This window comes from Primulina huaijiensis, chromosome 8 (assembly GCF_012295235.1).
Source record: "Primulina huaijiensis isolate GDHJ02 chromosome 8, ASM1229523v2, whole genome shotgun sequence".
Lineage (NCBI taxonomy): Eukaryota > Viridiplantae > Streptophyta > Magnoliopsida > Lamiales > Gesneriaceae > Primulina > Primulina huaijiensis.
Window position 1 is genome coordinate 3,037,290 of NC_133313.1, and position 17,906 is coordinate 3,055,195.

Sequence of the window (17,906 nt, forward strand, 5' to 3'; positions counted from 1 at the left end):
TACCATATCCACTACTTTCTGCCGAACACAACACTCTTTGCCACTATCACATCGTCATCGCTTGGACCACCCACCATATATATCTATCTACACAGCTAATTTTATGGCCTCCGAAGCATCCTCTAGGATTACACCACCAGCCACCATCACTCATAAGGTAAACATGCACAACCACCACCAGTCATTAGCATCAATACCTCTGCTCGAGCACCCATTAAACTCACTAGCACCAATTATACCTCATGGAGGTTACAATTTCACACGTTACTGAAAATGCCCAAACATCGTTAAATCCTACACACAATTTATGGATTTGTCAAGATCAACTCATTCTCAATGAACTCGTTGGTTCTCTTTCACCTACCATAATTCCATCATGCTAGAATTGATGCTTAACGAGTCAATTTGTGGCTTGAGCTTTATTGAGTCTTATGTGGTATAATGAAGTTTGTCTCGCAATATAAGATCATGAAACTCATTAGCTCGAATCAACAACCTAAAATAAGGATAAAAATCGCTTGAGCTTGAGACTAACATATGTGATGTAAACGTCGTGTTTAATTGGTAATGACATGGAGGTATACGTTCATACAGATGAGTGATCATTTGATGATGCGCAGAACAACCCTCCCTCAAATTTTCCAAGTAGTTATCACTAATTGAGTGGAAAAGTCTACTGTTATGGTTGTACACCGTTAGTCATTTGATCCGAGACAACATGGAGGCTCTCTGTACAAGCACTGGACTTTGACTCTTTTACCAACTCCACTGAATGTTATTAGGTGGGGAGGTTTTGGGTGAAGCAGTCACGTCTCAAGACTTGTGGATATGAAATGCGTTATTTGGTATCACCAGTTCACATAATGATATTAACATGTTGCACGAATATCCCATAAACATCTTACAATAAAATGCTCCAGAGATTAATTTAACGGTCAACGGCACCCAATATATGAAGGGGTATTATAAATAGACAGAATAGATCCGAAATAAGCTACTTTTGTGAAGGCTTTTCCTTGTCCGGAGGATCCCAAGAGGAGATTGTTCAAAGAAAGACAGGTGGCTATAAGAAAATATGTCGAATGGGCATTTGAGCTGCTCCAAGCTCGATAGACGATTGTCAGAGGTCTAACTTGTTGTTGATATTGAAAAACGTTAAAACAAATTATGTTAGCATGCATTATTTTACACAACATGATTCTTGAGAATGAGGAGGGTCACACGACCAATTGATACAATGATGAAGGTGACGACCCACACAACCCGTCCAGGGCTCAAAACGAGGATTTCATAATTATCTCCGAAAAATTCCGAAATATGTGACAGTCAATTACATCATCAACTTCGTATCGACTTAGTTGAGTATATTTGGACAATGTACAACCAAAATACGTGAATTAGTATTTTACATATTTCAGAATGTTTAATTTATATCTCATTTTAATTTTATGAAAGTGCATTTTTTTCATATGTTGTACTCTTTCATTTAAGTTATAATAAAATTTAAATTTTTAAAAATTAAAATCGTAAAATAAGAATAAATAATTTTAAGTAATAAAGAATATATTATTTATTTTAAATAATTATTATTATTTAAATGATGTAAATAAAATTGAAAATATATTTATTTAATGTAAAATAATAATAAAGATGCATGATAATACAGGAAGACCCACAAATAATGAGTGTTAATGTTGAAATGAATGCAAGAAAACTTATATATTAACATATACGTATATATTAATATAATGTATATGTGATATGCGAGTTCTTTACTTTTGGATGAGTCTATGAGTTTATAACCTAAACTACTGTGAAGTATGAATCTTTTTGCCGTACCGATTTCGACATCCAGCCAATAAAATCAGTTTAATAGTGACCATTCATAAATTTTATTTGTATCACAACTGATTGCAGCTAAGCAGAGGTGTGTGTGTATTCGGTTCCGTAAGAGCCACGGACATAAATGGTCCCTGATTCTCGGTTCATAATTTCCCGTTCACAAGTCACAAAATCAAAATGATATCTAATTAGAATCGGGCCTTGTTACTCAAAGGTTACTGTGAAAGTAGGTCTAAGAATTAGATTCATTGTGCCATATATACATCGGTGACTTGCGGGGGACTAACTATATATATATATATATCCAAAATCCTTATATTTTGTATCGAATGGTCGGTCCATTCATTTATGCTGCTAGATATCAAGAATTGCATTTAATATTAAACTCACATATAGGGTCAAGATTCTCTGATTTTAACATCATTTATAGGTGAAAAAATTGCGGGCTACACCTTTTGTCGTATAAATTATAATTTGACAATTTAATAATTTCAAGAATATTTGTCAAGTTTTATATTTCTAAAATGGTAGCCATATTTTTAATATAAAATGATATTTATTGCTCAGCAAATACGTAGATGATACGTATCCCAAGGGCAATATCAGTGATCACACCCAGTGCGGTACTCTATTGAAAATTCAAGGCTTTATTCCGCTGAATTGTCATTTGGCATGTTTAGTTCGATTGCATAAACTGGATCTACGTACTTCTGTATCAACCACAGAGCATATCTCCATCACTTGTACAATGCGAGAAGATTCAAAACATGAATCAATTTTCACACAGATGTAGGAGTTGATTCAGAAATTACTGAACACAGCAAAAGGGCAGAAAATAAATTATCAGCATCAGTCACTAAAACTTCAGAAATATTGCACTTCAAATAATGACAGGAACAACATTTGCCATGAAATGGGCTTCACATCCAGAATAATGTCATGGAAAGAAAATAAATATAAGACATCAAACTGGACTCAACATCTCTAATCACTCGAAATTTCAATTTTTCGTACCATTTCTTGGTTTCTTTTACTTCGAGGACAAACATAAACTTGGCTAATCACCGTTCACCAATATATAGAATTTTTATCGCCTCTTCTTCCGTTTCCCGTTATTACATAAAGCTCTCGATGACAACAACGTAGTATGATAACCAACAATAAAGGTAAACCATGCGTAGCAACGGATCCAAACAAGCAACCTTAATATAAGTGATACACTCTCTTCAATTAGCAGTTTGCATGATCAAGTAGTCACAGAACTTCTTTGGTTATCTGACTTTATCAAACCAACGGGGATAAAAAAATACCATATTTTCCAGTCCAATATGTAAAACACAAGAAGTGCTCCCCGCATATCTGAGCAATCAGTGAATACATCAAACATGGTTTTCCTGTGCGTGCCTTTTGTTGCCTCTTTCTGAATAATCAAGCCTCCTCACTCCATTTCTATCCTCGGGATAGTCCAGGTGATTTTGTTTATGGGATCCTGATACATGATCAGTCAGCTGTTTTCCCTCCGGTGGCTTTTCCAAAGGGCTATTAGCTTTCCTCTTGCGACTGCTTGTCTCAGGTGACCGATCATCATCAAATGATTCGACTTCACCTTCCTCTACAGGATCAAAATCACCTCCACGTGAGGACTGCCCTTTAGTTGAGTGGTAATGCCCATCTCTGGCCTCATATGGCAATTTGGTGGGTTCAGAGTTCTCATGGTCCAGTTTAATTGAAGATTTAGACCAGCTTTGCTTTTTTCTTTCATGCTTAATCTTTTCACTCTCACCAGGCACTTCAACATCCTCCAGTTCCCTCTCAAGCTCATCCATTTGGTCCGTTTTATGAGCTATGTCTCCACGGGCCTTCCTCCGCTCCAAGGCTGCTTTGACCTTCTCTCGGTCAATTTTTTTCATGGCATCTTGAGGCGACTGGACAACTGCACCATCCTTGTTAGCCAAATTTCTGCCGTGATATTTATCATTTGGTTCTACTGGATCCCTTGTTTCAATCCGACCAGAATTCCCTTCTTGGTCATGCTTTCCATGTCCTTCACTCCCAAACCTTGTTTTATTCGGGACGTCCTCTGTGTTCACAGCACGAGGTGTTGCCTCCAATTCATGCTTCTCGATATCATTGATCTCATTATCTCTTTTGCGATCCGAAATGATACTTTTTTGGGATCGCCCGTATTCATTATTTTGCATTTGAGTAGTTCTAGAAAGCACACTGTGATCGTCAGAAGGTGGCTGATCCGAAATTGATCTTGATTGTGCTGGCTTCGATGAAACTTCCTTTGTGGTAGCACCACCATGGGAATTGGTAACATGCCCTTCAGTAGGAGGGCCTTTTGATGGAGTTCGTTGAGCACCACCAGCACTCCCTTCGGCTTCACTAGCCTGAGCTGGTGGCACTCTGTTTTGTTCATAGAGTTCTAACATCTGATTGCTAACCTCTGCAAAAAACAAGATATCCAGTCAAAATTATATTATACTTACAAAATGGGGAAAAAGTTCAATGAATTATCTTATATCCCATTGCAATCATGTGCATTATCCTAGATCCTTGGCAAATTCCCCTTTATTATATTTATGAGCTAAGGAAATCAAATTCAACTAGAAGCACCATCTTTTCGAACATTCGTAGTGTTCTAGAGAGGTGAGACCTAGTCCATGATAGCATGATGTTGATGTGCAAGCTACCAAAGGGAAGGCACCAACCCTCCAATTGGCGGGGGGTGACATCAAACTCCTGCCACCAAACCTTCTCGCCATCAGATGGGAGCTTTACTTTGAGGAACTTGGCAGCAAGGAAAATAGCACCAGCTGCAATATGGTGGGGCTTAAATTGCAAACATAGAGATGTCCGGAGCCTGCGTTCCGTTTTCTCAGGTCAAATGCAGGAAGAATTGCCATGGATAGGATATTATCATGACTAAATCTAAAGAATATATCATACCCATCGTTGACAAAATTCCATGCAACTTGAGCTAGAGCATTTTGAGCCACCTGAAATTTCTTAATCGCCTCAACAAGGGGTTTATATGGATGCTGTAAATTAAGATCAAAACCAAGCGTTGCCAGAACAACCCTTTCCCCCTGTAAAATAAGTTCCTTATGTTGCTCATATACCTCCTGTAAAAAGGATTAAACATAAACAACTGTCATGTTAAAGACATAAACACCTCATCACAAAATAGGAAAACCAAAGAATGCAGATTTCACACTTGCAAAAAGTTTTCCAAATCTTCTGAAAACTGACGAGCCAAAAGTAGATGCAAACAAAAAATCAGGCTCAACCAGTTGAATTCAACTAGAGAGTAGCTACAGGAACAAGGTAATGTCACCTTCTGTTTGATCCTTTGCATGGCTGCAGCGTCATTCTTATGAATAATCTCGTATGACACAAGAATTACATCTTTTAGAGGACGAGGAGTTTCTTCAACCTTACCCGCCAGAAACATACATACTGTGGAAATGGTCTGCAAAGAACAGGGAAATAAGAAACCTAATTTTCAATCACCTTTACAATACAGCTAATGAAGAAAGTGAGTACGCAGATGATTCAACTGAATACGCACATCTCCACCTGAAATTTTCTTACATTGTGTATCATATAAATTCATCAGTTTTGTACTTTTTCTCACTGTTTACATATCTTTTTGGCTTCAAACAGTGTGTTTGAATATCACAAGCTAAGATCTGCCTTCGAAGGGATGAAACAGAATAAACAGGCACACACACACAGCCAGATCATCCAGTCACGACAACCACCTGCATAGACAACAGTCACCACACACCAAATAATCCCAAAGAATTTAGTCTAAATCCAACATATGATCACGGTTTCTCACTTCGAAAACTAGAACAGTCTGTTACGCACTCCTACTTGATTCACATTTCTCGCAAAAACCATCATAACAGGTAACTGGAGGATAAGATAGACCGCCATCTAACTTGAAGAAGTTAGTGAGCTTGTCACAATCACCTTAGAGTTTCTTATCGGTGGAAAAGCATTTGAATAAGGTAGCCATAAAATTTTGGAGACGAAATTTCATTGTGGCAAAACTCCAACATATACAAGTGCATTTTCTACACAAACTATAGCAAACACATTAAATATAAACAGTTCGCAAAAAATTCCGTATCGTATTATAAACTGCCATCGATAGAAGCCAGCCCAAAAACAAAACCATTAAAAACACAACAATCACATTGTATTCCTTTATAATTGAAAATCAACCCCAACTTACAAGTAGCCCTAATTTAAGAATCCATGACTTCCAGAATAGAACAAGCAATTTTTTTAGAAAGATTCTGAAGAAAGAAAAATATCATATCTAAAATCAGTTCACTAGATGTTAATCTTGTAAACATTATGTGTAGTCATTCTAAACCGAAGCAACTAAGTATAGAAGTCCTAAACACCAGAACAAATTAAGAGCAAAGGGAGAATAAACTAACTCACCCTCCTATCATTCTTCACATGGGACTGACGAAGGAAGAACCGATGACAAAATATAATTGCCGTAGCAATTGTGACCTGAGGCCTGCAAACATGAAACTTCCAGCATTGAGCCACGATAAATTTCTTATCATTTTAAATTCATAGGTTTCGATGGAAAAATAGTGCAGTTAACAACCAAAAAAAGGAGATGGTGAATTAAATCAGTATGTCAACAGATTCTAATGATCACCAACTGGAGGCATCAGCCAGTTCAGCTGTTATGCCTAGAAGAACCATTGTTATGGTAATGGACTTGAAATCAATAAGCTTTCAAAAAAGTAGCCCCAGACTGTATAGACAAGTCAAACTTCCTTCATTATGAGATTTAAGAACCATTGGATCTGAGGGTTGTCACAGTTCAACGGGGACTTGTGTACAGTTTCTGAGTCAAAGAAAGATGATAAGCTGACTGATGCCAGTGGTTTAAGCAAATATATTCGACATAATAAGAGCAGGCTGAACAATCAAAGATAGTTCCTAAAAATGGATGGTTTGGATGTTCATATAGAGTGATAAGAAGCACAGACACTAATGGCAGTGACACAAGCCTGCCTATTCTTAGTGGGCAGAAGCATGGAAAGTGTGAACCATAAAAAATTCCAGCACATCCATTAACCTTTTAAAATGATGCCATCGAATCCCCAATCCTTTAAATGATATGTCAGACAGCTGTCGGTCTATTAGGTCCAAGATACAAATCCACCCTATCTCTAAACTGAAATAATAAGTTCGGGAATAGGGGAATTTTCCTTTTCTTGCCAAGCTCAATAGCTATTAACCATAGTTGTCAAAGGCGAGCGCCTCTTGCCTTAAGGAGAGAGGTGCCTAGGCCCCAGGCGCATCAATTCACAAAGGCGAGCCTAGGCGCGCGCCTAGGCTAGCTTTTTTAAAAAAAATTGAAAAACATAAAAGTTGCATTTTTTTAAAAAATTAATAGTTTAAAAGACAAAAACCCCAACCCCAACCCCAAACAGCCCAAGTCCACAACGTAAATAACATAAGGGAGCGGCAGGAGCAGAAGTGCAGAAGGCGCAGCAACAACGTGCAAAATGAATAAGAGAAAGGCAGACGGCTGCAGTGAAGAGTGAAGTCTTCGAGAAGTTGGTTTGCCCCGTACCATTTCTGAAGACAAAATCCGTCAGGTTAGATTTCTAATTCATCCTGAACAGCTATAGCAGATTTTAGTTCCCAGGCGACTTGTCCCGTGCAATATTATGAATATCTTTTCAAATGGATATACCGACAGCATTACGAGTAACAATATTGGCAAACTTTAATCTTTATTTTTTAGTCGATGTAACTAGCGTAAGTCAAAATGTGATTTCCTATTGGCAATAAATTTTAGTGTCTGGCAATAAATTTTGTTTGGTTCCGGCATGGTTTATTAACTTATGTTATTGTATATACTGAATTCTTGATATAATATGTTGCAATTTTTTCGCCAGATTAATGTCGGCCTCTGAAAATTTGGAGAATCGAAAAGATCCTGGCTGGAATTATGGGAAATTAATCAATCCAAAAGATACTAATTCCGTGAAATTTGTTTTTTGTGGAAACATTCTCAAGGGAGGAATTTTTCATGTCAAGCAACATCTTGCTGGAGGCCATCGAAATGCCAAAGCATGTCCAAAATGCCATGAGCATGTTAGAACTAAAATTCAAGTTTACATGTTTAAAAAAAAAGAAAAAGAAATCAAGCAACAAATGGACATGAATCCTAATTTTGATGAATTTGATTAGCAATTGGAAATTTTGGAAGATGGTGTGTCTCCAATCCCTCGAAAAGGGAAAAAACAAATGTTAAGTTCAACAGCAAGTTCCGCCGCCATTCCCCCTGTTTTCTCAAGTCAAAATACAAAGACTCTTGGTTCTCTTGATTATTTCTTTGTCAATAATATGGATCAAGGAAAACAAATAAGAGCAAAAGATTCAAAGAAATATGATGAAAGTCGGAAAAAAAACGAGACTCTATGGTGCAGTATTTTGTCAAATGGATGTACAATGCAGGTATTCCGTTCAACGCCTTAAAGTATCATAGCTTTAAGGAACTTTGAAGAGCTGCATCTCACTGTACTCATGATTGGAAGCCCCCAAGTTACCATAAAGTTAGGTCAACTTATTTAAATAAAGAAATACAAAGCACGAAAATTCTTTTGAAAGAGTATGAGGCAAACTAATGGCTGATGGATGGACTGATGGAAAAAATAGAACTTTGATTAATTTTTTGGTGAAAAGGTGAAAAGTCCAAGAGGGGCAATATTTCTTGAATCTGTGGATGCCTCCGGCTTTTCTCATGCAGGTCTCAAGTTGTTTGACTTACTTGAAAAGTATGTGGAGCAAATGGTCCAAAGAATGTTGTTCAACTGTTAACAGATAATGCCTCTGCATATGTTTCAGCAGGTATGAAAAATGAATTCAAGTGGTTACTTTCTAACAAGTATTAGATTTGTTACTTATAAGTAATAGCATAAATCTTTAATATGCAGGGAAGCATTTGATGTTAAGATTTTCACACATATTCTGGACTTCATGTGCTGCCCATTGTTTGGATTTAATGCTTGAAGAGTTGTTCAAAATACTTGTACTGAATAACGTTTATGAGAGGGGCATGATGGTGAATGACTGTATATATAATAGGCCACAAGTCTTGAACATGATGAGAGAATTCACATGTTTTGCCACTGCTTTTTTGATAGAAGAGGTTTCAAAAATAGAAGGTGAATTTAAGAAAGATGTTCATTTCAGAAAAGTGGAACACAAGTCGATTTGCGAAGGAGGTAGAAAGTAAACGTGCTATAGAAATTATATTGATGCTTTCATTTTGGAATCATGTTTATGCCATCAAAGTTGGTGGCCCAATTGTTAAAGTAATTCGATTAGTTGATGGTGAAAAAAGACCTACAATGGTGTATATATACGAGGCTATAGATCGAGCTAAGAAGGCTATTGTTTTGGCTTTCAACAACAATGAAAAGAAGTACCAAAGGATTTTTGAAATCATTGATAAAAGGTGGACGGATCAGCTTCATAAGCCTTTGCATGCAGCTGGTTACTTTTTGAACCCAGAATTCTTTTATACGAATCCTGAGATAGAAAAGGATGCTGAAGTTATTAACATAGTTATTACAAGTGTGAGCCTGGCTGCGTCTAGGCAACAGCCCAGCCGGGCGCACACATTGCGCCTGGGTTAACTTAACCCAGGCGAAGAAGCACTTGAAACAAGCGCGCTTAAGCGTGCGCCTCGCGCCTAGTTTGCGTTTTAAAGAAGTGGGCTGATATTTTGTAGGTAAATAAAAATTAACTCGAACACAACCAATTTCGAAGCCCAATTAGCAAAGCCCGTGGCTATTTAATGATTGAAAAAACCTTAATGTCACTCATTTATGCAAGACTTTTTTAACAGAAACTTCACAAGTCTTCTATTCAAACTCTTACTATAATCTTCCTTCTGTTACAATGATGATGATGGTGATAGTTGAGCAACGATGAAGAATTTGATGATTTATATGATACTGTAATCCTTTATACAAATTTTAAATCTAATTTCTTCTACACTCATGACTCATCATTGTTTTGGATGATGATGATGATGACGATGACGACGACGACGACGACGATATAATTGCAGACGATGAAGAAGAATTTGATGATTTCGATATTTAAAGTTTTTTTTTTTAACATACTATGAATTGATGACCCACTAATGAACTTTAGATGATTAAAATTTTTTTCTGGTTATGATTTACGTTACATTATCTAGTAATGAATTTTTATTCATAATGTTTGCTATCTTTGTGAAAAATATTTAATTTATTCAATATTATAGTATAAATCACTTTATATATATTGAATTTTAAAATTGATATTAAACGCGTTTTACTTCGATAAAGCGTGCGCTTTGTCTTGAGCCTTGCGCCTCAGGCTCCAAGGTACTCTAGCGCTTTAGTGCGCCTCCCTAAATAACTTTGTTATGAAGGGGTTGTACGAGTATGTTGAAAAGATGTGTGAAGATGTTGACCTTCAAGATAAAGTCACATATCAACTCTCAAAATATAAAATGCTGATGGAATTTTTGGCGGTTTTATAGCCATTAGACATAGAAATAAATTATCATCATGTAATTAATTCTTGTTTTTATTTCAAGATTATAACATAATGTTGAAAATTTGAAATATATGAATTTTGAAATTTTTCATATCTCATTTGACAGCTGAATGGTGGTTGGCTTATTGTTCTACGACCCCACAATTCCAAGATTTTGCTGTGAGAATTCTCAACCTTACGTATAGTGCTTCTGGTTGTGAGTGGAACTGGAGTATATTTCAGCATATAAGTACTTAAATTTTAACATTGAATAATTATTATTATGAACAATTCATGAAGCAAAAATGTATTTTAAAATTTTTGCAGCTTCATTCGAAAAAAAGAAATAGGTTGGCGCATAAGCGTTTGAATAATCTAGTCTTCATTAAATATAACAGGGCATTGAAACGTCGATATGATTTGCGCAACAAAATTGATTCTATTTCATTGGATGATATCGATGATAGCAATGAATGCTTGACGGGAGGATTGGACAATGAATAAAATAATCTAGTCTTTGGAGATGATGATTTGACATGGGGTGATGTAGGTCGTGCGTCTGAGGTTGGTGAACCGACATATACTTTTAGATCTCGTGCTTCATCTTCTACAAATGGGGTAAGGGCATCTACATCCAAAACAACCAGAAAAGACCGATTTCACATCTTTTGGATGAAGATAAAGAAGAAATTGATGTTGATAAAGAAAGTCATGAAGACCAAGAGGAATACAAGTCCGAAAGTTCTAGGAACTCTCATGATTCGATGGAAGAAGATGAACTTGATTTGATTATTGGAGAATATTAATCATGTTACTTATTACTATGAACTTATTAATTATTTTTTGTTTTGTGTGACATTGTGACTTAATTATTTCATGTTTTAATATATTTATTCTAAGACAAATATATTTTTTTTAAAAATTAAAAATATGTGACTTGCTTCGGTTAGGCGCGTGGCTCAGGCTCCAGAGCCCTTGTGCGCCACGGTACGCCCTTGACAACTATGTTATTAACACACCCAAGTCTCAACTCAGATAAAGTTATGCAATGTTATGGTAACACCTTGCAAAGCATTGGACAAACTAACACAATCAATTTCAAAGAGCATGTGCCACATCGACACAAAAGGAATTAAAACGTAAATTTTCCTTCTCTCTTTATCCACATAACAGTTAAAGAAATAGAAGCAAGAATTCTTACATATATCCTAACTAGAATATGCATTGTTCCCATTGATCTAAGACATTAGGTGCACGCCATAAAATTTACAAGACAAAAACCCACAATTGGAACTTTAACACTATGCATATACCACATACATCTTATGAAAACATATGCAGGCATATAACTAGTAAATACCAAGCATATATACAATCCACCGCTAAACATCTATGGGTATAAAAATACTTCACATGATACCAAAAATGACCATTGTATCGCTTCTATCTCAAAACATCTCTACGGCGGAAAACCAATGTTGAATAATATTTATGCTTGTGAAATGAACACGAATTCATATGCTTCTTAGAAATAAAATAAACAAAAATTGAGACAAAATAGAGCTTATTAAAGAACTTTTACCACTAAAGAGAACTTACACTTGGTGAACCACCAATCTCCAAAGAAAAAAACTTACACTTTAAGTCTCATGCCTAAATCTTGTAAGAATGTGCAATACGACTTCCGCAGGTAATTTTCTTTCTTCAAATCAACTCCATCTCGTCTAGAAGGGGAATTTTCTTCAATTTCCTTCCTAGAAAAATACCACTGCCCACCACCTTCTTCTGGTTTTTCCTGGGAAATCCTAGAATGTCCTTCAGGTGCTCCACAATATGAGGGCTCACCAGACAAAAGACCAGCCATTTGAAACTTTTCTTTCCCACCAAAAAGTTTAAAAGAATGTCAGATGATGTCTCGTGTGTTAGCAAGATATGTCCAGGTAACAGTCATCCATCGACATCCACACTGCAAACTAGACTTTAGTAGAGTAAGAGGAAGCGAAACAGATAAATACAGTAGTTAACCATGTAACTTTCTTGAAACTCAAATTTTTAAAAGAAGAGAAGAAAGGAAAATGACATAAATAAAAAGACTGAATCATGAAACACTCAAGCAGTTTGTCACAATCAATATTCAAAAGAATAAGTAAATTCTGCTCTGGTAAGCACCAATATTTGCAAAGTGAAACAAATAACAGACCATAAGTCAACAGCATATTTTTTTCTTTCTTTCCTTCCATTAATTTTAATGGACCTAGACAGCAAAAGCAAGATTGAGGGTCAAAAAACACTTTATCTTAAAACCTTCAAGCAAGAATATGATTTTAAAACAATGGCACTTCGTTAAAACTAAAAGTTTCCAGCAGTGATATCATCGAAATGATCCAGTAGAGCATGCATATAACGCCTCAAAGGGCTAGAGTAGGAAGGGAGAAACACAGAAATTGAGCAAATATCGATGCCTATTTCTCAGGTGAACTTATTTATGCCTCCACTATTCATACATGAACATGCAATATCAGGAAAGCAAAACCCGGGCTTCACAAATCCTGACAAATTTTGTTTCTCATTAAATAAAAGTCGGTACACAACTCATTTGGTTACACCTACTGCTTGCAATAGCATGAATTTATGTCGAGATTCACAGCAAAATCCGTCAAAAAGTTGATTGAGCAAATTTTGAAAAGTCAGAGATTTTTATTACCATTTTCCTAGACTAATGATGGCTATCCACTGAAAGCTTCTCCATTAAGATTCTGCAAAAAAATGCTATGCATGCGACGACCCAGCCCACCAACGCGCAGCCCACTATCGCACAGCCCATCACGCCACACTACCGGATAAGGTCTACAAGCATTTCACTCAGATTTTTTAAGTTTCAGTTTCTGCGCTTGTTATCTTTGCACATTATCTCATTTTTAATAAGTATTGTCCCATGTGAGTAATCACCAAGGATTTTTATCTTGGTTTTGAATAAATAGATTAGGATTTGGTTTTTTTGAATTCCGAGATTAGGCATCTCTTTGTATTTAGATTCAACGTTTGATTAATAAAATTCATTCACCGACAAGCAATACTCAATTTATGATATCGACAGGTTCTCTCTAACGAGCCCTCCATCCCCGATGCATGCACCACAGGAAAACAAGACAGAAAAGCGCATAAGAAAGGCAATATGACTGAAATAAACGACCAGCTCCTAAACCGTCTCATAACCGAATCCTACGTATGTAACAGAAACACTAGTTATAGGATTTTATTAAAAATAGTTATGTAGAAGGGTAAGAATGGGAGCTCATATTTTAATTTTAACCTTGTCATTCACCAAAATTTAGAAAAAAAATATCCAACCAGTTGACTTCCAAGTTCAACACTCACGCACCAGCTTCTCACATTAGCCAGTAAAATCCAAACAGACAGCTAACTTATACAGCAACTGGTTACGCAAGTTGATCAATGAAACAAAAAACACAACAAGAAGTGCTTAGCTCGGTCAAGCAAAACATGCATCTTCAAGAAACAAGCACCAAGAACTGATATGTCACTTATCAAGCTTACAGTTTCACCAACAAACTAAACCAAACTGGGGAAACGAGTCAGAGTAAAATAAGTGAGCCCATAACATTCTAGGACTTTTCCATCACCCGAACACTCGAAAGAAGAATCAAGATTTCAAAATAAATGCATTCGCGGATTTGGGATTCGTACGCCGAATAATATATGCCGCACCATTACTTTTGCGAAAAAATCCAATTTTGGCGAGCACAAGATTCAATTGTTTTAGCACAATAACAACACACAAGCCCTATATCATATAAAATAAGATAATTAGGGCATAATTGACTTCAACTGAATATAGCATATCAGGAATACAATCTTACCATTTTCCGCCGGGAGAGGGCGGAATCTCTTCACGCGGCAGACTCGGTGGCTCGGATAGTAGTACTCCAACGCTTCGGCGAGGGATGAGAATGAACGAGGATCCGTAACTGTATCTTGGTCACTGAAGGTTCACAAATTAAAGTGCACTGCATACAATGCATCAATTTTCACACTAAATTTATAAGTGAAATATCCACTGGGTTTGGGCCACCTCGGGTTCAGTCTTTTCAGGCCTCGTTAGTAAAAACGACCCAGCCCATCTATTTTCTAATTGGTCTTCTATTTCTTTTCTCATGGGCTTGGGAATGGATTTGAGAGAAATTGGGCCAGTCGAAAAGTATAATATTCACACAATTTGTATTAATTCATATTTATATTATTTTTTTGTCATATTATGAAATTAAAATCTATTACTATATATTAAGAATCTTTCTAATAGAGACAAAAAAATTGGTTTGTTTTTTATTTTCTAATTTTGCCCTTATTTTATATCACAATTACATTTTTGTTTTTATTTTTTTTTAATTTCAAAAAACTTTTTTTTTTATTTTTTTTAAATTACAACTATTCAGATAACACTTTAGTCTCTCGATAATTTGTCAAATTTCACTTTAATCCCTCAATAATTATAATAAAAAAAAACCGTACACACGCATCGCGTGTGTCAAGTAGCTAGTATTATAGAACGATGACTGAATTTAGATCAAACATTTCTGTTTCTTGTTAGGTGCATACGTTTTAAATAAATAAATAAATAAAAATGAACTACAAGCGTGAAATTCGAAGTTTGTATGACGTCACTCACGCATCATCAGTACATGACCGTTAGATTACCAGCAACGTTCACAGAATTTAGAAAATGATCCATAGCTACAGCAGATACTGACCGTTGAACCCTCTCCTCCATGCTAATTCTTGCCTAGACCTACTGGTACACTAGAAGTAATTCAGGAGCAGGTCAGAAAACCCCAGGGATTTTGAATTCCTGGGAAAGATTCTATCCTTTTCACCATCTTTGTCGGATTTACTGGCGATATATATATATATATATCTATCTATATTTCTGATTCATTCTAGATTTTTTTTCTTGAAATTGATAGATAATTGCTGGGTCTGGAGTGAAAGGGGTTCTTTGATTTCCTGTTTAGCCCATTTTGGAGATATTGTGATTATCAATGGCGGCTCTGGCACCGGGGATTCTGTTGAAACTGTTAAATGGGTTGAATACAGGGATTAAACCCACGAGTGAGCACAGGAGCTCCCTTCTACAGGTCACGGATATTGTGCCCGCAGATTTAGACCAAAAAATGCTTATGCCGAAACTTGGTTTTTACATCAAGGTATCCGATTCTTCACATTCGGTTTACGTTAGCCTGCCTTTTGATCAAGATGATCTTGTTTTGAGCAACAAAGTGCAATTGGGGCAATTCATCTATGTGGATAAATTGGAACCAGGATCGCCTGTTCCGGTCATTAAAGGGGTTAAACCGATTCCAGGCAGACACCCTTTAGTGGGTAAACCGGAGCCATTATTGGGTTTGAGGCAAAAGGGTGAGAAAGCAGAACAAAAGACCAATGGAAAAAATCCATCATGTCAAAGGAGGGGTTCTTGGTGGAAAGGGCCTAATGGGAGTGAAGTTCTTGAATCACCAAGAAGTTTCAAGCTGGTTCCTTTGGATTTCGATCAATGCACACCGATGAAAGAGAGGCCTCATAGTGCAGTGAAATTTGCTGACAATGTTCCAATGTCACCATTGATAAGAGGGAAAACAATGAAGGATGGAAGTGCGGTTAGATCTTCCATTGGTGGCGCTCTCTTGTCTAAAATGGCAGAGGCGACGGCTGAAAAACCTATATTTCGGAAAAGTTTTGCCTTCAGTTCCATGTCTAAGTTTCCTAGGAGCAAAAGTGTATGTGACAGAGATCAAAAGATATTCATAAGCCCTTTACACGCATCTGTAAGTTCACTTCTGTCGGATGCAATTAGAGTCTTTTAAGCTTCCAGTTTCTGCTGTTAATGGGCAATTATTTTGTGTTTTAGGAAAAAAAGAGCTCAACTCCACCTCCAAGACCGAGGAATGCGATTCCAACTGCGTCTCCCTCCATTGGTGGAAGTTTAAAGAAAAACTCAAAATCAAATATCATTTCACATTCACCATTTAAGTCTAGTGATTCAAACTTCACAGATGACAATAGTCTTCATTTGAACTTACCAGGAAAGCTTAACATTCTTGGAAAGGTAAATTATATTTCGTTTATATAATTTAGTTGAATGCATTTGTTGAGGTCTGATTGCTGACTTCTTATGGAAATTGTATATAGGAAGCAGCTCAACAGCGAGAAACAGCACAGAAGATTGCACTTCAAGCACTTAGGGATGCCTCGGCCACTGAGAATCTTGTTCGATCTCTCAAGTAAAGAAAATGACTCGGCAATCTTTACCTAACTTAATGTTTTAAGAAAATCTATTACTCATCTCCACTGGTCTCCCCCATGTTTATTTCTTTTTCTTTTTTTTTTACTTAATCGTCAAGTACAGGCTCAGCTGATGGCATGAATCTTTTTGGCTCGCAGGATGTTTTCAAATTTGACCAGATCAGCTAAACCAGATGCCCCAGCGAGCTGCTTTAACCAGTTTCTCGATTTCCACAACCAAATTGTTCAAGTAGTTTCTGAGATAGTGTCCATTCAAGCAGCAACTGCTGCTACGGAAATGATTAAAAAATCACGAGCAGAACGGGAAGATGAAGAAGAAGGAGAAAGCGCTATTTTACGTGAAATAATGCCTAATGCAATGAACCAACAGAACTCAGAATCAAATGCATCGAAAAGAAGACCTGCCATTCACAAATCCATAGCAGCTTTTAAAGAAAGAGTCGACCAAAAGCCTATCTTGGGAAAGCATTTGAGATCATCCACGATTAACCAAAAAGTGAACTTGGATAGAATTGGAGCCTTTACAGCCATGGAAGCTGCAAACGAATGCGATGAGAACAAAAAACCAGCCTTATCTTGTAGTTTATCCAATACTATCAAACTGGGGAGGCAGGTTGAAACTGAAGCAGGGAACTGGTTCATGGAGTTTTTAGAGGACGCATTGGAAAAGGGTATGAAAAAGTCGAAAGGAGGGGCGGAAATGCAAGATAGGAAAGTCCCACAATCACTTATATTGAAGGTGATAAATTGGGTAGAAATGGAGCAGAGTGATCCAAGTAAGAGGCCAGTGCATCCTAGAGCTCCACAAGTCGCAAGAAAGTTGAGGATCAAGATGAAGAATCCTTGAGTCTGATTAATTCAAGTAGTGATTCAATTGATTTGTTTTAAATTGTGTGTTTATTTATTATTAATGTATTCTCTGTGTAAAGTAACAAAATTTCAGAAATTCGTTTGCACACAATCTTGTATGCACTGTGCCATTTTAACTCACAATCTCGATTTGAGAAAAACTACAGTCTAATGCACAACGTATATCTAGCAAAACTCAGATGGTTTCATATCCTCGAGAATTTTCATAGAAGACAACAAAAAATGAATGTTAAAAGGCAACTTTTCGTAGCTTGGCTATCCGTAGTATCTTGTCCACTTAGCCCCTAAAAATT

General features: G+C 36.6%; 2 protein-coding genes across 8 annotated transcripts; one reads left to right on the top strand and one right to left on the bottom strand.

Moving 5' to 3' along the window:
* Positions 1-2,699: 2,699 nt before the first annotated feature.
* Positions 2,700-14,451, bottom strand: LOC140982541 (cyclin-T1-3-like). 7 transcript variants are annotated; one of them, XM_073449096.1, is made up of 8 exons: positions 14,307-14,451; positions 12,063-12,295; positions 6,304-6,385; positions 5,440-5,609; positions 5,183-5,317; positions 4,795-4,970; positions 4,557-4,708; positions 2,700-4,291 (listed from the first exon to the last, which is right to left on the bottom strand). In XM_073449096.1, exons 4-8 carry the CDS (start codon positions 5,449-5,451, stop codon positions 3,222-3,224), a joined length of 1,545 nt encoding a protein of 514 aa, XP_073305197.1. In that variant the 5' UTR covers positions 5,452-5,609; positions 6,304-6,385; positions 12,063-12,295; positions 14,307-14,451; the 3' UTR covers positions 2,700-3,221. The 7 variants fall into 7 exon arrangements, with proteins under 7 accessions (XP_073305197.1, XP_073305192.1, XP_073305196.1 ...); XM_073449091.1 differs by lacking the exon at positions 5,440-5,609; XM_073449095.1 differs by lacking the exon at positions 5,440-5,609 and having other exon boundaries at positions 12,063-12,300.
* Positions 14,452-15,150: 699 nt separating this feature from the next.
* Positions 15,151-17,743, top strand: LOC140982440 (uncharacterized). The gene is made up of 5 exons (XM_073448942.1): positions 15,151-15,264; positions 15,408-16,265; positions 16,349-16,546; positions 16,630-16,721; positions 16,882-17,743. The coding sequence occupies exons 2-5, from the start codon at positions 15,483-15,485 to the stop codon at positions 17,588-17,590; spliced, it is 1,782 nt and encodes a 593-aa protein (XP_073305043.1). The 5' UTR covers positions 15,151-15,264; positions 15,408-15,482; the 3' UTR covers positions 17,591-17,743.
* The last annotated feature ends 163 nt before the right edge of the window (positions 17,744-17,906 follow it).